The sequence below is a fragment of the Phoxinus phoxinus genome (genome assembly GCF_949152265.1).
Source record: "Phoxinus phoxinus genome assembly, chromosome: 10".
NCBI lineage: Eukaryota > Metazoa > Chordata > Actinopteri > Cypriniformes > Leuciscidae > Phoxinus > Phoxinus phoxinus.
Window position 1 is genome coordinate 30,440,197 of NC_136885.1, and position 23,348 is coordinate 30,463,544.

At 39.2% G+C, this 23,348-nt stretch overlaps 1 protein-coding gene across 11 annotated transcripts in view; it reads right to left on the reverse strand.

Moving 5' to 3' along the window:
- The window catches only part of zfpm2a (zinc finger protein, FOG family member 2a), a 184,789-nt gene that overhangs the window by 2,536 nt on the left and 158,905 nt on the right, over positions 1-23,348 (reverse strand). For 9 of the 11 annotated variants that reach the window (XM_079625627.1, XM_079625626.1, XM_079625625.1 and 6 more), the window contains 2 exons: positions 1,456-1,662; positions 314-535 (listed from right to left, as the gene is read on the reverse strand). In XM_079625627.1, the coding sequence (XP_079481753.1) occupies positions 314-535; positions 1,456-1,662 (429 nt within the window). Of the gene's footprint in view, positions 1-313; positions 536-1,455; positions 1,663-8,423; positions 8,787-22,296; positions 22,334-23,348 lie in introns of those variants that run through there. The other 2 variants (XM_079625621.1, XM_079625622.1) reach the window with 2 other exon arrangements.

Here is a 23,348-nt window from a genome sequence, read left to right on the forward strand (position 1 = left end):
TCTGCCGATAGATCTGTTTGTGTCTATTTACTAAACATGCTGTGAAACTAATAGTATAATATTCATATAATATGAAATTGTTTATATAATAATCATATTTCTCATTAACGTTCAGGTTGGCTGGGTTCGCCTGCTGATTCGCCTGCTTTTTGTGACTGCTAAATGAGTACAAAATAGGAATGGGTGATGAGTAAGCTAAATAAACATTTAAAAAGTTACCAATGCAATCTTTATGTACATTGATTGTGAAAAATAAAAATTTGTAACGGTTAAAATGTACTCTAATTATGATAAAAGAATACCCTGTACTCACTATGTGAGCTCAAGTGCATCTCCAGAGCACGTGGGTTGCTGAAGCTCTTGTTGCATTGTGGGAAAGGGCAGATACTGGGAGTTTGGTGGGAATTGGCATCGGTCTCTTCTGGGACATTATCTGGTTCCCTCTGCCGCCCGCTGCAGTAATACATCAGGTGGGCCTGAAGGTTCCTCTCACTCCTGTACCATATGCCACATGCTTTACAGGGGAAGATGTCCTCTGAAACACAGATACAAGCATGTCAACTATATTATTTATTTTAGATAATATTATAATTTTTATTGTTTGGTAAATGTCATTCATTATAAAGTTATTGCCAATTGTATTTATTAATGAAAATATCATAATTTGGCTATGAAATTGTATTTCTTTTTCCTTTTCATTTGTTCTTCAGAAGTGGAACTGGAATTGTGGAATTGTGCAATTCCTTAACCCCATCCCTAGAGGATATATCAGAAGGGGCATTAGGAGTGTTTGGGACGGCTGTATGTCAGTTCATATTTATGGCTGATGGAAAGAAGATGGAGAAGTTACTCAAATAGTCTAATAAAATGGTTTTAAATAACAATCCTGCTGTGATGTTGCATGGCAACAGAGATGATTCCAGTAGGCTTGTGCCCTTTCCTCAAGGGCAAATGAAAACACTGCACCATCTGCTAGCAGCATCTTCTGTGTCAAGCTGAACTCCAGACCTCGCTGATAAAGTCAACAAACAAAGTATTTGCAAATGGCTTGAATTTTGCAATTACAAGGTTGGTCAGAGTCCAGACATGTTTACTGTACCCCTAAACGGAAGGGCAGAACATCGTGTTCCTCCAGTAGAGGTTAATCTCTGAATAACTACCGCATACTCTGTTTCAGTTTAGTATGTGCATGTGTAACGCGTTCTGAACTGGCTCAAATGATTGGTTGGAGTGCTTAACGGTGCAGCCGCCGGAACAGGTGAAACCCCATATGCAGCAGTATTGGGGCCAAGTTTTTACGGCGAGACCAAACCCTACAGCTTTATTGTAGTACATCACATTGCGAAGGCAAAGTACATTGACAGTTATTAGTCTTGATTCGCCACATACATGTTTATGATGCCTGTGGACAGTTATTGAGTTTGCGTGTAAACAGAAAGAGTAGACTATACTTACTGTTGACTATAGCTGTAGGTAATATGGAGGCCATGGCAGCTTGCTGGGGCAGGAGCTGGATGGTGTCCAGGAGGCGTGCTGGGTACATGCCCTCACCGAGAGACATGTGATTGACCGCCTGCAATCGAGAGTCAAAGTCCACTGCGAATGCCACCAGCTCCTCGCCTTCCATCATGTTCTTGGTAGTGGTGCACCACAACTGACCACCTGTGTGAGAGAGAATAATAGACACATCATTACTGCTGCATTTAGCCACTGAAGATTAAAATGTATGCAAGTGTTTTTCATGTAAAAGTAGTTTGATCATTGTTATGATGCATTTCAAGTAAGATTTTTGCTGCTTGTTCAAATTTGCAACACAATTCTTAAACATGTTATCACAAAATTCATTGTTAAATCCACTTAAATTTGTAAAATAGAAGATAACTTAATAATTTTGAGTTGGGACTACATTAATCATTTTTGTTGATATAACTACCTGGGCAGTGGATATGTCGTTCCCAGCATGCTTTGCATGGGACTGAATTAGGAGAGTACATTTTGAAATTAAGTGTTATTTTATAGGTTTTGCAGTAAAGAGAAAGACTTGTTAGACCATGATTTGTGTTGTTTCACTCAATGAGCAATAACGGAGCAAATGCCAGTTCTGAGATCAGCCTCTTCCCTACTTGCTAGTCGCTCATACTTTGTAGTATATAATTATTAACAAAATTGTTTATAGCAAAAAAACTAGAAAACTGATTTTTACATTTTCACACTATTTTCCCCCATCAAATGCTAATTTTACTTTATCTGGAAATTATACAGGACAGCTCCAAGACAGCCATAAATTCATAAACACTTTTGCAGTAAAACATTACTGACAGCCAGACACAGCAACACTGGGTAAAATGGGTGAGAGTTTGGGGAGGTACAATCTGTCCAATTAATGGAAGACGGAGATTTTTTTTTTTTTTTTTTAAATTACTCTTTTTTGGGTGGTGATGTTACACACTTTAGATTTAATTAATCATGTTGCTTTAAAGGGATGGTATATCTTTAAGGTCTACTGCACATCTAACATTTGGAGTTCAGATCAAACATTCTGCTTGATCATTTTAAATATACTCAGAGTAGACAGGAAAAGAAAAGCAGGGAGGGATAGATGGAAGTCAGTGGAAGGGTTTAAGCTCAGATAGCATTTATCTTCACACACGGAAGGATTTCAGCCACACTTCATTTGCCATTCAAGAGATTAAAGTTTTAAAAATGACTATTTACAAAAAATCTGGCTTCCGAGATAACAACAAACTATGATATGCAGATGCTAAATGGCAGAATTAGGACATTGTTTCAGTAGGGAAGCTGGACAATTAATTAAAGCTCTGTTAGCTCTCAAACACGCTGACTGACGGAGCTTCAGAGGGGAAGATGAGCTGCGCTTTCAGACCAGCTGAAGAAAGGTAATGAGAGAAATACAGGAAGGGAATGTAATTCCTGAATTTAAGAAAATGTACAAAAGGCAACTACTTTGCTGGTCGACTTGACTAATAAAAACAAGTAGTCGTGCAAAAGCAAATCAGCAGTGTTGGGTGTAACGCAATACAAGTAATCAGATTACTTTTCAAATATGCAATGCAAGTTATCTTGTTTTACGATTTATTGACTGACAGCACTCCTGTCCTCATGTTGAGAGAAACCGTGAGTAAGTGCAGAGGCGTTATGTGCGCTGTGTAAACATGCTTATTGTAGTCCTACACTAAATGTGAGCACGTCTCACCAGCACAAAAACAGATTTAGTATTCCTCAAAATGAATAAATGCAAACTCATAATGCAAACCTGCAATAATGAAATATGTTAAATTACTCAAGGCTACTAAACGTATTTAATCTCACTTTATTAAGCAATGTCTTTGCTGCTGACCTTCGATGATCCAATTCAACCACTAATAAGCAAAACTGACCACAATTGTCTTTATTTTTTTTATTGCTGAAGTAAGAATGTTGCACTTTATGAATGTTGGACTCTTGCGTCTTATTCTTCTGCAATCCTGAAAGGTTTGTTTGAGCTGCGCCCTCTACTGTACAGGCGTGAATGTACATTTCCTTTAGCCTGAACGAAGCTTAGTCCTTTCACTTTTGGGGTGAAAGGGCTTTTACATTTAGCCAAAAATAGATTTTTTTGTTTTGTTATTAAACACAAAGGAGAAAGCCCAGCATAGGTTAGAAAAGTAATGCAAAAGCAACGCAACACATTACTTTTCTTAAAAAGTAACTAAAGGAGTTAGTTACTTTTTTATTGTAATGCATTACATTTAAAAGTAACTTTCCCCAACACTGCTAATCAGTAAACATTTTCACAAGTTGGAATCAGACTGTTGACAGTCAAATCATTGAATAATCTCTGTAATGTTCTATTTTTCAGGGGTGCTCAAAAATGAAAGATATCACACAATCAGATCAGATATATAAAATAAATAAAGTTAGTGAATAAAATGGCTTTCTAACAGGCACCGACTGCGAAAGCTTCAGTGTGTTAAAAAAATGCGCGACTGCTGGCAGAAAGAGCAGCTTATCAACGTGTGGATCTGCAGCGGGGAGACACGCTCTTCAGACGGGTCCTCTTCATCAGCGGGATCCTGTCACACACCACACACTGCCTGGAGAGGCTCTCTCGGTCCTTATCTCCTAATTAAAATAACAAAAACCAGCGTCGCCATCAGCGCAGATCAAAACTGTCACCTGCAACAGCAGGAGGGCGCAGGTCACCTCTGCCTGCTCAATACTGCTGGAAGTTGCATGAAGAACTCATTACTTGCACTAGAAAAGAAGCCAGAATGTGATGTATGCAGGCATTGTGGGATGGCCAGTTTCAACATCTCAAAGCGAATCACTGACAAACTCTGACTGCCCAGAAATAAGGTGTAATAAGAATCAGAAAGATATTAGTGTTACAGTCATGTCCTTCTCCGATGAAAATGTTTTTGAGGCAGCAACTTTATTTTTATAGGTTTTCAACTGATTTTGCTTCAGGTTCTAGAACAACTCAAGTACCAAAAACCGTATCATAAAAGTGTTATTTTTGTATTATTTAAACACAATTATAGTATTTATTAATAATTATATATATATATATATATATATATATATATCATTTTAGTTTAAGTAATTTTAAGTTTTATTTATTTATTTTAGTTAATGTATTTTTCAGTTTTAGTAATTTAGTGCTTTTGTAATTTTTTGTTTAAAAAAAAATATATTTAATTAAGCTTTATTTTATTTTTAGTTCTTCAACTGAAGCTTATTTGATTTCAGTTAGTTTTTCTATATATATTATTTTTTTTCAGCATTTTTTTCAATGAATGAAAATGAGTTTTATTTAATAAAAATACTGTATCATACAAAACTAGGAATATGCTTCAAAAACATTAATATGAATAATTAATAATAGTATACCATGAATTGCACAGACACAACAAATGCTAAATTATCATAATGGCATTTTAAAAAGAAATAAATCAAAATCTAGTTCCTAAATTCAGAAGTTGTCATGACTTTGATTTAAAATACTTTACACTGGATGGAAGACCTTTGACTTCAACAACAAAAGATATGAGTAAATGTTTTCTCCTCCCTACTAAAAGCTATTATGCCTATTTATTTGGCTATTAATACATGATTAAATAGTACCGTACACGATTAAACATTTATTAGCATTTTTCCCCCCAACTGTGAATATACCTGCAACCTATAGTTAAAAAAACACACGGCTGCCCGTTATCATCTTAGAAATAAAAGCTTTGCATTTTAATCCAATTTTGTGGATAAATCATCCATCAATCATAACAAAATTGTTATGGCAACACATGCACACACACACACACACGCACGCACACACGCACGCACGGCAGATTATGTTACTTCCAGTTCTTCCATCACACTCATGAGCACTATGCTTTGATGGATACAGTGACTGTTGTAATTCATATTTCTGGCAAATGCAGTAGAAAATTAGCTTTCCGCACAATCTCTACATAATAAAGCAGCGACAGTAAGAGTAGCATTCTAGTATTCCATGTCAAACAAAAGCTAACTTCATCACGCAGCGTGCTGGAACCCTTCAGGAACACTATGGGAGATCAGGCCAGCGTTTCCAACTGATTCTCAAGGTGCTCGCAGGGTCAAAAAGTCAAACTTAAAGAACAAGCACAGTTCAGATGGAGACTTCCTGTCTGTGCCACTGTAAGTTCACACACCGAAATGCACAGGTCGACGGGCAGCCCTAAAGTGAGAGACACGGGACCCTTGCTGAAAGCGTAGCCAGCGCTGTGAGCTGTCTGAAGGCAGCAGAAGGCCTTTGTGCCGCGGCCAACGCACTCGCAATGAAGCCTATTGTCTCCGTCCTCCTGCAGCGCACCTGATAAAAGAATAAAGAACTATGACATATTCCAAAAACAATGGAGGAATTAAGGACACACAATACGCCAGCTGCTTCATTAAAACAATCAAAACCCGGTATCCTGTACATAGTCCAGATAACTTAAAAAAAAAGGTTCTTTTCATTCAATCTCGCGGTATAGAATCCTCTAGCGCAGGCTCGTCCTCGCGGCCCAAACTCCCCCCTCGTTCGCACTAATGATGCTTTTAAACACTTACTTAAAGATGTTCACATAAAGGAATTACAGGGGGGTTCAGAATTATGCAATTACATGTGTAAGTCCACGCCGCTCTAATCAAACACACCAGGATGAGCCGTCGTCTGAAAGCCTCAAAGGCAACTAATGCAGGGCACGGGCACTTTGAATGATCACTTTAAAAGATCGACCATGTTGTAAAAGCACAAAACAAGCCTTCCCAGCGCTCCTTTGCTGTCTCTTTCCGTCTTTTTGTGGCAAAAGCCGACAGAAGGGTTCGCTAATGAACTGGCCGGAGGACAGCTACTCAAATGTTTGCATGTGTAAACAGTAGAAGACTTTAATAGTTTGCTGTAAAATGCATAGTTAAACATATCTGTGTTTGTTTCTCCCATCTGTCCAGACAAAAGGCTGCAGCATCGGAGGCCGTGACGGAAGCGCGGAGCACAAAACCTCAACGCAACGCCAAAAATGACACTGCCAAAAAACAAATCTGGGGCAAAGGAAGGCAAATGCATCCTTAGATTTTGTGTCAATAATGGTGTATTTGATGTGTAAATCGCGTCTTCGTTCCAGAAAGATCAGGCGGCTTTTACCTTCAGACCTTCAGTATTTAATAATTCATTCACTACATGCAAAGCCTGAGCAAATAACTAAATATTCCACTAGATCCTTTCTGTTAATATTTCTGCATAAGGAACAACACGTAATTATGACTTTATGTTCCTCTGGGTCTTTCCGTAAGAACGGCAGGCTAATAAAAAACAAGTAAGAGAGCGGTTCTTAAATGGAGGGTTGCAACCTGATTAGACAGCAGGGAGAAAACCCCCGAAACAATGTTAAATGCCAAAAAAAGAATTGTGCATACACTCTAAAAAATGCTGGGTTGTTTTAACCCAATTTTGGGTCAAATATGGACAAACCCAGACATTGGGTTACATTTTTAAATTGCATTTTTGATCCAACGTTTGGGTTTGTCCATATTTGACCCAAAATTGGGTTACAACAACCCAGCATTTTTTAGAGTGTAGGCTTATCAAAGGAGATGAAATGCTTCTCAAAAATGCTTTTCACAACGCTATACTAGCAGGCAGAATGCAATAAGTTGCTAATAGTAAAGTGTGAAGTTTAAAAAAAAAAAGTTTCTAATTTTGCCTCAGAAAAAAATCAACAATTTAAAAACAAAAATAGAGATGCTAAAGTGACCCACACAATTTCTTAATGCATGTTCTTGGTCTTAATGTCAGCGATTTACCATATGCAGTTATTTTACAATCCAATGAATTCCTAAATGGAGATCAATCTTTCTAGTTCAGTTCCAGTTCAGACTGAAGTAAGTAGAGAGATGATCATATAGGCAGTGTTTGCGAACTCTAGTTTTGAACATGTGAATGCACACTTACAGTTTGTACCTCAGTAATTATACGATCAAAAACACAACAAACCAATACAGCAAGTCTGTTACTGAAAAACCACACTGATATGATTCTGCCTCAATGTCAACAATCACTGCGTATGGCCATAAGGGGGCACTGTTCACATACTGTAATCCAGATCTGACCTACAGTATCAGAACTCTCTCTGCTCATCCCAAAACCACACGAGACCAAACACAGACACACTGCTACTTGTCCCTTCCTTGTTCTCTTAAAAGTGAGTCCACTCATTTTGTAAGCATTACAACTATTTAATTGTCTTGCAGTATTTTCGGAAGCATAAGAGAATCATTGTACGCTCACATTCTTTGTGCATGATTCATTTGTGAAATAGTTCAAGAAATTACAATGACAGTTGTCAATATATAAAATTATAAAACATGTTGGCATTAGTAGTGTCATATTAGACTATGGTACATAGTAATTCAGACAGAAAGTAAAATATGTTCTCAATATTACATTAGCACAAAATTCCTGCTCAAAACTGAATGATTTATAAGTCAAAATTTGATGTTTATTTAATGATTAAAAGCTGATTTTGACAAATCCCTTTAGAAGTACTTTTCATTTGCAGATTCGAGAATCACACTGACAAAAGCTTTAATTTAGTGTTTAGAGCAACAGCTGTGATGTGAATTAGCATTATAAAAACACATCCGTTCATCAGTTTAACGCCAAACCCGAACCCTGTTTACACATCACATGAATGTTAAAAAAGCCTTTATGGATGAAAAGCAAGCATCCCGCAGTGGGAAATGAATATATATTTGGCATGAAATTACACATTAGTTTTAATTATGAAAAATAAAAATAGAATTTGATCTACTTTTCATCACCAGCTCACTCGACGTGAAAAATCTTCTTCATACTGATTTGAAATACTCAGGGGTAAATAAGAGTGTTGAGCAAACATTCTCACCGAGATCAGCGCTCACTTCGTCAGGTTACCGCGTAATGGTCGCGGCTAGTCGACATGTGTTTACTGCGGCCCCCGCTGGGAGGGACACACACACGCCACCCGTCTTGACCATCAGCGTTAATGGGACGTCACGGCTTCGTGGCAGCGGGGAGCGGTAGTGTTGAGTTGAGCGGCAGACCCCCAGCTGTGGTCGGTGGCCCGCCTCCCCCTTCCCAGCATGCTCCACGCTGGGGAGCAGGTGAACGGCCGGGATCCAGCGGGACCGTTCTCTTCCAACATGGCTCCGTCCCCGTGCCACATGGGCCCGTGGACGCTTGCCCTCATGCAAATGCACGGCCTGCAAAAAATGGCTCCTTCTCCTTTTTGGAAACCTCGACTGGCAATGACGTTTTTTCGTGGGAGATTGAGCCAGATTGATGCACCTGTCAACCATTTTGGAAGATGAAGGATCGCTGTGACACGGACAGATCGCAGGAAGAGATCCTGACAAAGATGTCTCACAGTGGAAATGCATTCTGGGAAAAGGGGCATTTAAGGATAAGGCGTGTCATATTTTAGGATATTAATACAGTAAACAATTGAGATGTTTGGCTGAACAATGGTGGACGAGAGAGGCTTTGAGAACCTGTTTGAAGGCAACTTATTTTTATTTTCTAATGGTGCAGAAAGACATCATCTACAATCCTACAAAAAATAAAAAATATGTTTCAAAGTTGTAAACAAAAGATTACACCGCCCTGCATCATATTTGCTGAACGTAATCCAGTACTTGTTGCTTACTAATTTTGGAGTGCTGACTCAATAAATAGTGCCTGTTTTGCTCTAGCACGTCACACTTTCTCTGAAAATATTATGCGGCTTTTTGTAGCATTTTTGCTTTCGACGACCATCTGTGAGGTTTATTATCCCTTAATCACCAGAAAAACTGCCACAAACATATTATTCCTCTCTTCCTCTGAGCCAACTCACAACTATTAGTTCAATTCTCAGGCAATTTTCACATGCATGACATTATTTTATGCCTAATCCTAATTGCAAGGTAAGAATTATGGCCAGTGACAGAAGAAAATGCAAACATGACTCAGATGTTTTACTACATCCAGACAGCGACAGAAAATGACAGATTTAGTGTGAAAACGGTTATTTATAAACTTGCGTTCATGGACATTAAATGGATTTCAATTCTTTTCGGATTGTAAGTTACAAGATATATTTTGAATACTGAAAACTAAAACTTTTGACTGCTTTTGTTATTTTGTGCAATACATACGTACAGTCAAAAGATTTAGATTGGTGAGATTTAAATGTTTTTAAAAGAAGTCTCTTCTGCTCACCAAGGCTGCATTTAGTTTAATCAAAAATAAGAAACCATACCAACAGAAAATAGTTATTTTAATTTGTCATAATATTTAACAATATTACAGTTTTTTTGTATTTGTATTCAACTAAATGGAGCCTTGGTGAGCAGAAGAGGCTTCTTTTAAAAACATAAAAAATCTTACAGATCCAAAACCTTTGACTGGTTGTGTACATACAGTATAATTAGAAAAACAAATCGTTTTTTTGGGGCATTTGTTTTTAACTCAACATCATCAAATTAGATTACATTAGGCCTTGTTTGCCTTTTTTTCAGGGCTGTATTATTGAAGTACCTTTTACAAGAAAACACTGTTTCATTCTTTTTTACTGTAATTGTTTGTCAAATTGACAAGAATTTTCTGACAGAACATTTCTTGTACACCACATTTTTTCCAGTGTACCTGAGAAGCCCGACCTGCTTGCACCGTAACCCTTCTGTAATTCCGCATATTGTGCAAAGCGCAAGCTAATTACGTCCTCCGTCGCTTCGAGCATCTGAAATAAACATTCAGCGGCTAAAGGATCTAATTGCGTTTGTCGGCTGGTGCGGAGGGAGGACACTGCTGCCCTTGCACAGTGCCATGCTGTCGTCCTGGCACGGCCTGTCCACTGCCCCAGGTACTGCCATACGGCCATCTGGAGCTGACATCTGTCTCTCTATTGATCATAAGGGTTTAGCACTTGATCAAACAGACTGCGACAGGAAATTGCTCTTTTCCCCACAGTAAAGGTGGGCGGCAGGCACGGGGGTAATAGACTGGAACAGATTCGCTGGGTCTCACCGCAGCACACACCAGCCCTGGCATCCACAGCAAACGTGGAACGGGCACTGGTGGGAACGCCGTGCCAGGACGTGCCCACTTCAGCTGGTGTGTGTGTTTGCGACAAGACGGTGATCCCAGGGGAAGAAATAAAGCGGTAAAGGGAATGTTTTAAAATGAAAATCCGTCCCGCTGATGTTTACGGCATCATTAAAACTTCTCGATATGCGTTGAAAGGCTTTCACTTCGCAGCACACTTTTGAAAAAAATGACACACAAAATGGCAAAAGTGCTTGGAAAGGTGTCAAAAACAAACCCAAATATATCCCAAAAATATTTACAGGGATAAATGTGCCAGATGGGGGCCGCTCTGCTTTTTTTTTCAGAAGCAAACATACTCTGTGGTTCAGGATATGCTGAATACAGGAACATTTTAATGAGCGCAAAACATCTGCTAAACTCCTCGTGCTAGTCCAGTGAACCACTTCTGCACAAGACTCAACATTTCATTATATTGATACAGATTTCATCTTCTTAGCAGCACAAAACACAACGATTAATGTGTTATAAGAAAATAAATGAATTGTCATTATTTGCTTTATATACAGTGGCTCCAAAAGTGTTTGGACATGCTTAAAAACAGCTGAATCATTGCATTATATAACGAAATATCAAAACAAACGTTATTGGTTACACTTTATTGTAATTACAGTGTAGTTACCTAAGAAAGTACTGGTAATATAAAGTAACTACATGGTTTAAGGTTAGGTTTAGGGATATGTTCAGGGTTAGTACCTAGTTACAACCCAGTTATTGATTGCTATGATAAGTACATAGTATGTACATGTGGAACAGGACTGTAAAATAAAATGCTATTGCATTATTTATTATAAAAGTTAGTCAGGCTTTAAATGATTGATTATTGTTGATCAAAATGAAAACAAAACTTTAACATTTTACAAGCACTGTAAATGTAAAAACATGAGAATATGTATGGTGCACAAATGTGTAGCAGTGCTTCAGTGTAAATCATATAATATTTCATATTATATGGTTATAAAACACACTTTATACATGTGCTGAGGTTGCATTTCCCCCAGCCAATCGCAGTCGCGTCACTATGACATTTTGTTTGTGCGTGTAATTCGGTTCATGTTAAGTTTGTGATTCACCCCTCCTCTTCCTGCCCCTCATTTCTCCTTCCCGCCGCTGATTAAACCTGCGACCGTCCCCCGTCTCGCATTTCCATTCAATCTCAGGGCACCGAAAGCCAGATGCACAAGGTGCTTCACTTTTGCAGCTTCGCAGAGAGAGAGACAGAGAGAGAGAGAGAGAGAGAGAGAGCGAGAGAGAGAGAGAGAGAGAGAGCGGGCGAGAGAGAGAGAGAGAGAGAGAGAGAGAGAGAGAGAGAGAGAGAGAGAGAGAGAGAGAGAGAGAGTCCTGTAGCCCAAGGAAGAACAAGTTGAAAGTGCGAAGGAGGAGAAAAAAAATATGACCAGGGGATGTGATAAAAAATTATCAGCGAGTGTGTTTTCCTGTTTGGTTTTAATCTACATTTAATTAAATTCTTATCTGCTGTGTGCTTATGGCTGCATTTGAATGGCACGACTGCATTCATTATGAATGGTAAAATTGAACTTGGCGCATTGTGTGTGGCCTAATAAAGCAACAAGGCTCACTGCGGTGCATGCAGGAGGAATCAAGTCAATTAAGACGCTCTTTAAATTACCACTGTATCAAAACAAGGAGCGCCGCGTGCTCCATAATAGAATCCTGACAGGCAGAATGCAAACAGTTACTGTGTTTAATATACAGGTACATCAGCCCGTCGCATGAGCCCGTCCTGCCCTGAGGGCCCAGATTTACTGGCCTAAGAGGGACCGAAATATGTCATTGCATAGAGAGGTCAAATTAAATATATTTGTATACAATACCAGACTAACAAGATGTTAAAATACTTCTCCTGTGCCAGTTTAATAACTATAAGTAGGCAATTTGTAGACTGATTCCTGGAGAAAAGTGTAAACACTGACTGTGACACTATCAAAACATTGCATCCCGACTAGCAACATGGCTCAACCAATAGGGTGAGTTTAGGGCGGGACTATGAGTTTGTTTGACCAATGACACACAGGAAATCTGCTTAAAAACAATGACTATTTTAGCAATACCATTTAGTGCCACTAACCGTAGAAGTGATCTCGAAATCTTTTTTTTTTTATTCAGCAAGGATGCATACATTTGATCAAAAGTGACAGTATAGACATTTGTAATGTTTCAAATAAATTATGTTCTTTTGAACTCTATATATTAATCAAAGAATCCTGAAACAAATTGTCATGGTTTCATCAAAAAATATGAAGCAGTACAACTGTTTTCAACATTGATAATAATGAAGAAATGTTTCAGCAAATTGCCATTAGAATGATTTCTGAAGGATCATGTGACACTGAAGACTGGAGTAATGATGCTGAAAATTCAGCTTGGCCATCAAAAGAATAAATAACATTTTAAAATATATTAAAATAGAAAACAGCTCTTTTAAATTGCAATAATATTCAACAATATTTTAGTTTTGGTCACATAAATGCTTAGTGAGCATAAGAGACTTCTTTCCAAAACATAAAAAAATCTTAAATGGCAGTGTATTACGCAAGGCTCCCATAGGAAAGAAAAATATTTAATATCTTTATTGTTTCTACCAGTCAGCAACTAGATCAAATTGAGACTTCTGATTTCTTGTTTCTAACATTTGTATTCTGAGATAAAAGGGCAAATCAAGTCAGATCCCAATGTAAACTCAAAAATGTCTCTTAAAATGAATCCTGCTACCTACATTAATCTTACAGTTCTACACTTTTCTAATATGTCAACAACTATTTCATTAGTGTAATGTTTCTCCAAAGGAATTTTAAGAGGAAAAGTGATATAAAGGCTGATACACTAAATATCAGGGACGGGTCAATAATCATAGTATAATCATGTCAATAATCAGACCAGTATGTGTACAGACCTGGTTATAAAGAAAGCATGCATGTGCTGCACTGAAAAGCTTGCAGTGATGTACACTAATGCCTTTGACGAGAGCAGGATTTGCAGGATCCCATACGGCAGAGAGCAATTCATCAGAGGAAGGACAGAATGAGAGTGTCACAACGCAGACGCTACAGTCACACCTGCCAAAATCCTTAAATTCAGATCAGGCCTTTGCATGTGTGTGTGTGTGAGAGAGAGAGATGAATGGCCGTGGTGCGTTGCAGAGGGATCGCAACAGATAATCGCGTCTCTCCTGAGCGGCGGAGAGCTCAGATCTGCTCTTTTAAAATAATGTCGAGGGAGTAAAGTGTCTCCAAAAGCCCCTGCGAGCAGGTTATCTTGGGCATTCTGTGTTTGCCGTTTAAATCTTAACGGGACACGAGCAGGTGCGGAGAGCAAATACATCTGGAGTGGATAGGAACTGGAGTGGAAATGTTGTTGCAGAGGAGGGAAAGATTAGCTGTCGCATTCGGCCTACGGAGATGAAAGTCTCTTCCCATGGCTTTTATTCCCTCCACATAAAGGAGGAGAGAAAACGGGGGTGGAGAGGAAAAAAAAACTATGAAATGTGCAGCACACCTTGTACAACTCAATTTTATGATGTCCATTACCTCACTTCCACCATCACGCTGTCTGCACAGACGTCACTGATCATGAGCTGCATTTTCTATCAGTGTCGGCCCGTTCACACTAAGGATAGTAACTATAACGGTAAATATATAGTTCTAAAAATCGTAGTACATACAAAAAATAAGTACATACACTGTATATTCATGCAACAGTAAATTGTTGTATATTTGTATACTTCAAATCACCTTGGCAAGCTACCGTGGTAAAGTAGCTTCCGCAACACCAGCATGTCGAGTCTTGCAGATACACAGCCATCATCCAACCACAATTCAAGACAACTTTATTTATGCTGCCATTTAAATATGACTAGGGTCAAATACATAAATCTCCCAGGCTATTTAATGACAGTGGATTGTAGATTGCTCTTTTGTTTATCTTTTAAACGAACACACACACACACACACATACACACACCAGTCTGTGGCGTTTGCGTTTGATATGCTGTCTGAATGATTCATTTAGCTCACGGTTTCAATTGTCTCTGTAATTGACCGCCGGCACTGGCACGTGACATCGTCACCCGTGCGTTATCTGCGCGGTGGCCCCGTTTGGGCGGCGTTGAACAGCGGGTCTGTGAACTTCTCACGCTTGATGGCAGAGACGGAAAATTAACCCAACTTCTCATTATCATCATAAAGCATTTCTCCAGTGACAGCATGACACCTGCAACCTTCATTTGCACACGCTAAAACAATGCAAAATGGCCAGTGTTTTTATTTTTTGCAGCTAATGTATGCATTACATACAGAATATTCATTTTTGAGCATCAAACCCATGTCTGGGATATGACTGCTAAACTTATGGGTAGTAGAAAGCTGACATGTCCTGCAAAGTGTCAGCCATACTATAACTACATTTTTTATTATTGTTTAATAACAATTTTTATACAAAGTTTTCGTAAACATAATATTTATTAATATAGAATAGGGTTGTAACGGTAGACAGGTTTATCATGGTATGAACATGTACGATTATCATATTGTGCACATTTGCTATGGTATCATATATATCAGATGGAGAATTTCACCTGTCCATAAGCAACTTTTTCCACTTGCTCCAAGTTGTTACATTTTCATTTGATTGCATTTTAAAACATTAATTTGTTAGGTTTATGCATTCATTTGATTATCACTGTTTTTGATAATATATTTGTATTAAGTCATAAAAGAACACTTTATTTTCTGAATAAAACATAATAGGACTCTTATTCTTAAAAATAAGTAGTTAATCTGAACAATAATTAATTACATTTAATTGATTAGACAATTTTTTATTTTTAAAATTAGAAGAAAAAAACCCCCCCGAACAAATGGTTTCAAGTTTGTTATAAAGCATTTGTTCAAACAAAAAACCTGTTTTCATTCATTTAACGGTCATTTTAACTGATGATAATAATACTAATGATTGATTGTTTAATACTGTATACCGTGAAACCATGATATTTTCTGAGATGGTTTTCAAACCGTGAAAATATCACACCGTTACAAACCTAATATAGAATTGTTATGCATTGTACAGTAAATTTCAGACTTGTACAAAATCTAGTTGACCAGTCAATCAGGTGTTCGCAGAATGATCTAGTCTGCAATTATTTGGGTGCAGTGTATAAACAAAAAAAACTTTCAAATTCTAAGTCTGGAAATATGCAAATGGTGGCCTGCTTTTGTCTTGTAGAGTTCGCCTGGCCTTATAAGACGGCCCAACTCCTGCCAAATCCGGCTCTCGGAATACATTTAGTTCTTCTAATTTTAATTTAAATATGGATATTTGTGGACAGCCACTGGTGCGGGTAACACACTGCCGTCATTCGCAGACTCTTTCTGGCTGGCTGAGCTAAGCAGGTTTAGAAGGACACTCTCCAATGAGACGAGCCGGAGACTTTGGCAGGAGCGTCACAGCGGTCCAGTTATCCTCCGAGAAACTCTCCGGGCCCGCTGTGATGCGTGCGGCCTGGATTTATCGATCGGTTCCACCGACTACAGAGCATCAGTGCGTCAACCCCGAATCCGGGACCGTGGTTTGAGTCGGGACGCCCCCCACACCTCATTAACGGCCCTTTGACAGGCCACGGCACTAATGCGGCCTTAATCTGCTCCAAATCACTCTAAATGTCAAGCTTGGGCAGGGGACTTCTGGCTCAATGCACCAAGCGCTTAGCGGACGACACGCTTGCCCCGAAGCCTTGCCGTCGCCGCCGCCACCACTGAAAAAACCCCTCCGAGCCCCTGATCTGAACTCATTTCTGCTTTCAACTTTTTGTTTCAGTGCAGCATTAACATGCACTTTTAAACAACATCTCTAGCTGAAGGAGAGAAAGAGAGAGAGAGAGAGAGAGAGGGAGAGAGAGAGAGAGAGAGAGAGAGAGAGAGAGAGAGAGAGAGAGAGAGAGAGAGAGAGAGAGAGAGAGAGAGAGAGAGAGAGACTAGGGCTGTTTATTAATAATCGAGTTGTGGAATGTTATCAGCCCGCACACAATCCGACCAATAGTTTGCCCTGATGGTAGCTGGGTTCCTCATTAGCTGAACATATTTAATCCAGAAGTTTCTTATCAAATGTCACACCTGCATCTCCAAATGGCATTTCCACATTCAGTGGCATGTATTTGGGAGATGACGCTCCAAGGTGCTTTACGGAGATTAAGCGGCAGAGAGAGTGCGAGCTTATTTTATCATTTAGCGGGTCTGGAATGAATCCAAGGAGTTTTTGTCTTGTTGTTGTAATTAGAAAGCCTTTTAAGTGATAACGGCTGCATAGGAATATGAATATGGAGCGATCGGGCCTGTTCTTTTCTCTTTTTCCACCCTCCCCCATCGTTTTTTTTTATTTATTTTTTTACTCCTTTTCAATTGTTGAATGCAGTTTTTGTTGTATGCTGTTGCAAGGATTAACTCTGGCTTCTGAAGTTTAATGAAAGACTTGAAAGAAGGCAAACGCCCCATTGGGGAACTCACTCACTTTTGCCTCTTTTTCCATTCCTGACAACATTTTTCTCCACATAAAAAAATCAAAGGACAGCCGTGACCGGAACGCTCTCTCTGTGGCCTCACGCTAATACAATAAATCACTCTCTCCTGTGCTGATGAACCAGGACACCTCAGGAGGACATTTGGTTTACCTATCAGACCCATTGCTAATGTCACACACCATAACCACAGATGAGGGTAATATGTTACATAATCAGATAACTTTTTTAGAAGTATTGGATTACTTCCTATTTGCACCTATAGCTGCTTTTTTAAATAAATGGTGTAAATAGTATTTTACAGGGCTTGACATTCACTTTTTTGCTCACCAGCCACTGTGGTTGGTGGTTTTCCAAAGTTACAAGCCACTCAGCATTTTAACTGGACACAATTTTGACATCGATACATGGGGAAGAACTGCCATATAGATATTTTTAATACTATCTCATAATTTGGCAGTAGGTATATTAGGCTGCTGTCACTTAAAGACCTGACGCACGGATCCATTATTCTGTTACACGGCTTTTTCTTTCTCAACTGTTTACGTTCATTTAAAACATAACTGACTGTGTTTATGTGAACACTTGCCTAGACCGGCATTTTGACAGTATATTGTGTGTATTTGACTATATAACTTGACTATATATGTGTATAAGCAGCGAAAAAGAACTCAGTTTAGTACTGAGATGTGGCTTTCTGTGCGCGCACTTTGAGTATGAACACAAAATCTGCAGGAATGATTAAAATTACTTGCAATACACACACCGAAATTCAAGCCCTGTATCACCAACAATATTCATACAGAGCCAATGAAACGAATGAGTGAGCGGAGGCGGGTTTGTGCATCAACTCGCTGTCAGAGAGATGAGAGAATGAGAAAGCGCAGCTCATGTATCTCTTTTGCGGAAAATTAGTATTGGAAGCGTTTCAAATATTTCAGTATCGATATGTGTCGAAAAATCTATATTTTTGACAACACTACATTGCACTATAGTTTATTATTTCAGATGCCTTTTCAAAAAACTACAATTAAAAAATTTAGATACAGGTATTATATATAAAATTCAACCCCCCAAAGTGGGTAGGAGTGACAGTTACACGCCACTATTTATACAGTATATATATATATATTTATATATGAGATAATAATTAATTATTATTTTGTACATTTTATTTCGGGATTAATTTTTACCTGAAGGATCATTGGAGGGGAAGTTTGGGACAGATATGTGAAATATATAATAATATTTTGTATAATTAGAATAGTGAGTATAGTGAGAACTATGAATGGGAGAAATAGCAAATCTCAAAATTGCGACTGTAGGAATGAAAGTCTCGCCTTTCAGTTACAAGAGCCAATCACCCTTTTGCACTAATATTTTGATTTAAGAAATGCAAATCTAAGTATTTAGTTTTATTTGGACAATATACTGTCATTTCACTACTCTCAAGAAAACAGAAGTCTGCGATAAAACCACTGCATGAGCGGGAAAAACGACGACTGCACTTCAAGTAAAGCACACAGAGGCAAGCAATGCTTCACTCTGAACTCTACACTGATACTAATTTCTCAAGGTCTCACCGGCATTATCTAACGAGAAAGAGAGAGAGAGAGAGATACAGAAGGGAAGTCGGCGCTCAGTCCCTGGTGTGCATCCAGTAAAGCTGCTCACCATCAGCCCAGAGATAAGTGCAAAACTGAGAGGTATTGATCCAGTAATAGCAGCTGATGCTTTGACGCCCGACACCTTAACCCCGCAGACATAATGTCACAGCCTCTTATCCCAGCCTCTTAACACCACCAGCCTATCTCCCCTCGCCTGTCAGACCCCCGTAATACGCTTCTCAAAGCTCGCCCTAAATCACCCAAATCATCGCACCTTCACACATTATTTATTTTCCATCTATAACGGAGTGCGAGAGGGAGGGTGGAGAGAGAGCGAGCAGCACAAAGTGATTTACAGTTCAAGTAAAAAAAGGTTACGCCTGTTTTTTCTTTATTTATCCCCAAAGACCTACAACATCTGTCAAGGCGACTGTATTCTCTCAGCTCCTATCATTGTGTGGAGCTCCATGCCGCAATTATAGAGGAACCGAAGGCTGATTGTGTGAGACTACGCCGCATGACAAATACAGCGGCGAGGGTGGGGGGACGGCGGAGCGTCCTCGATGGCGCAGCGGCTTAGGCGCTCTCATTAACGCAGAGCTCGACGCTCTAATACAGTTGGATAGGTGTGAATAATACCTAATGCCACCTAATTACTCCAGCGCTAATATGCGGTGCGCTCCGCAACAGTGACGCCTCTAAAGCAAAGGCAGTATCTGGAGAGAAATCGTGCGCCTTTGAGTCACCCAAGGGTGAGCATGATAATTAACTGAGTAAAGAGATTTTTTCTTTCGTTTTTATGAAGGAGAAAGAGAAACAATTGCTGAAGATAAACAAACCAAATACCTTCGCATTGTTGCAAAGTATTGGAAGCGGAATTCAAATATGGGGAGTCGAAACGAGTTGCACCAGGGTTTGAGTCATGGGGGCAGATTTGTGGCTTTTAAAAGGATTTAAAAAAGGTCAGGATTTACTAAAGACACACAGTGAAAAATTGAAAAGGAGTGGACAGGGTTATTTTTGCGGCTGACCTTATTGCAGATATGCATTTGTAGGAGTTTGCATTTCAGACGCAACATTTATGGGAGGAAAGTATTTAAATAAACCATGCAAGGTGATTTACTAAGGTTTGCGCTCGTCAATTTAAACAAGGGTTAGTTGGAACATCATGAGGGCGAGTAATTAGTGACAGAATTTTCCTTTTTGGGTGAACTAACCCTTTAACAGTATTTAACGCCCCAAAAAAGCATGTGCCTTTCAACACTCACGACCAGATGAGATGTTGCAGCAAACACAGGGACGTAAAACCAGGGTTTAACCAGATGCTAATTTGCACTGCTTTAGGTAGATTGCGATTGTGTTCTTTATTGTACGCTTCTTCAGTAGATCACACGCGAAAGGCTCCACTCCCATCTATGCTTTTTTTGGAATTGCGCTCTCACGCTAATTTGCCCTGTTTAGAAAATCTGACCCTTGATGTTCTCACTGCACCATATTTGAACTGAATGAGACTGGAGCAGAAGGGAAGATTTTCAGCAAATAAAGATTTTCCTCACACAAAGCTATCATATTGCATCAGAAGACTACCCTGGAAATCCAGAGTTCTCACGAGAGCACAAGTTGAATTTGCTCAGCGAGTTACTCTGGTGTCGAGTAATGATGCTCATTAAATATGCCCTTGTATCTGAGCTGCACCGATCACATCGGTGTATCTGATATAGGCGGGCCAGAGGCGAGCTAAACAGATGAGCTAAACGACAGCGCTGTGACGTCGAAGTCATTAGTAAACACTGCAAGATGGCTATGGATGAACTCCAGTTGTTTGAAATGGCTTTGGGCGCTACAATGAAAGATTTAGACTTGCCTTTTTCTCTAAAAGAGGAACAGAAGACGACGCTCGAATCGTTCTTTTGCAAGAAAGACGTTTTTGAGTCTAATCTACCAGTTAGCTCCGCTGGTAGCTAAGCGTATGCGACTGAGGCTGTGTATTGTTGTGATTGGTCGTAGTGTTATCCAATTGCGTGCAGTGAGATTTTCAAATGCATGCTTGATGCCGCCCCTCGAGCTGGCCGATTTTCATTAGTCGACGCCAGACCATTAATCTTTCAGATTATGGATTTCAAGGCTATCAGAAGACTACAAAAAATAGTTTTTCTTTCTCTATAACAAGAAGAAAAAAACGGAAGATGAACATTCCAAATATCTTTGTATTGTTGTTGAAGTTCACCTGAATACTAAACATATCGTTTACCTTTGAGCTTTATGTTTTTGTTGTTGTTGTTGTTGTTGTTGAGGAACTGTCAAAGGGTAGATAGTGCCTTTGCTAAAGGATATTGCCAAACGTTGACATTATATGCAAATGTTGTTTATGATCTGGCAGGCGGTACAGATCCTGTCTTGGTCGAGACTGTGCAGCCCACGGCAACTTCCCAAAGCCACGCCGCTGAATCAGGCCTCTAATGAGATCTCAAGGGCTGCAGTTAGAGCGCCACTTTGTACCGCAGCAGTTGAGACGTACAGCAACAACTCCGAGGCCTCCATATGTTGCCCAGGAGGCTCAGAAACTAACCCAGAGTTTCAGACAGTACAACTGAACCCACTCTCTGAGCTCAGACACACAGTGAAGAAGGTGATGGAACATCAAGAGTCGAGTGCAACTTTATTTACGTCCCTTTGGGTGTTTGCTGCAACATCTCATCTGGTTGTGAGTGTTGAAAGGCCAATGCTAACTTACTGTACAATCCAATTGCAGTTATCAGGAGTGCTGGTAGTCGAGGAAGCCCAGAAAAAAAGAAGAATACACCCACATGCAAACACATTTTTGAACACGTTAATGACCTCAAAAACATAACAAAACAGATTTGGAGGAACAAAGATCATGTGATGTGGAATAAAGAATACTATGGAAATGCTTTGGTCACTGTAGAACAATATTTCTAGATGTTTCCACTTCAAATATCTCCTTTAAATGAGCCATGTCCTCCGTCCCTTTAATAAAAACCGTTACGCACCCTCACGCAAAGCTGCCATCTCTTCTGCTTCCTCGACTCAATCTCGAGCTCCGTCTGCCTTTGACCCTCAAAAGCACAGAAGAAGAAGTCGGCACGGCTCATTAACGAAACCCTTTTTTCAACGTATTGTCTCATCCTGCCAATGAAGATCTCCATCTCACAGTGGAGGAATGAATGGAAGAGATTAGGATCAGGCATATGCCATTAGCCTCAAATGAAGTGCTTCACGCTGAGGAGATAAGAGGCAGATGTGGCGAGATTGCGCGGCAGAGTGGGGAAATGGCAAAGAAAGTGTGCAAATTGGGCTTACACATCATGAAACACTATTATTACTAAATTAGCCCCAGGTTTTCCCACCCATCGTGACAAAAAGGAAAGAAAAAAAAACAAAGCGTAACAGTGAAAGGACAGTTTTTTGGAGCAATCGAACACAGACCTAAGACGTTTGAGCTTAGTTTTGTTAAAGGGATAGTTCACATAGTGAAAATTCTGTCATCGTTTACTCACCCTCGTGTTGTTCCAAACCCATAAGACTTTCTTGCTTCTGTGAAACACAAAATGTGAAGTTTTAAGAATATTTTTAAGAACATATCAATTCTTTTTTATATAAAGAGAGAGAATGAGGACTTAAGCATCAAATCTCCAAAATGACAAAAAGAAGCATTATAAAACTATATTGCGGGTTGTTCATCAAAACTCATGTCTTCCATCCTAGCAAATTTATGGAAAAGTTTAGAAATGTCTGGTTTGTGAACGAATCATTCAGAATGAGTAAGACCCTTTCAATAAATGATATGATTAAATTCACAAAACCTGAAAGATTCATTCAAGAATCAGACCGGTCCAGTTCTAGAGTTTAACTCACTGACTTTTTAGTGGTTAGCAGCTCACTGATTATTAGTGAAGAATAATGACTTAAATATGGTCTGTTTGTCACACAAAGCTTTTATGTGACTTATGAAGACTACAATATAGCGCACAAGTCATAAGGTCCATTTAATGAGGCTTGTGGTGCAGTTGAATCCTTTTAAAAGCCTGAAAGCTCCTGTCTCCATTTATTGCAATTGCATGAAAAAAACAACTAATACATTATTGAAAATTTCTCATTGCATGTTCCACAGAAGAAAGAAGGTAATTAGATTTTTTTTTTTAGTGAACTATTCCTTTAAAACTTTTAATAGTGCACTAAATAATGACGCTCTAGAATAAGAGAATACACTAAAAATGAAAAATGAAAAGATACTCAAGACACCATTTGAGGTTTCTCAGATTGCCACACCGTCTGAACTCTCTGGAGAATCTCTAGTCCAGCCATCACGATTCATGACCGACAACCTTTCTGCATTGAATGTGAGAGGTCTGGTTTGGCCTCGAACAGATGAATTGAATGTAACGCTACTAGAATTCTTTTGTGTCCATCAGAAAAATGAGTGTATGGCCCATTCATATGTATATTGAACTATTCGTCCTGTGATTGAACTAGTTTAGCTCTTGTAAAAAGGGGTGCAGAATGTGTAAGGAACAGCCATGAGGGAATAAGTTTGGCATGGAGAGAGAAA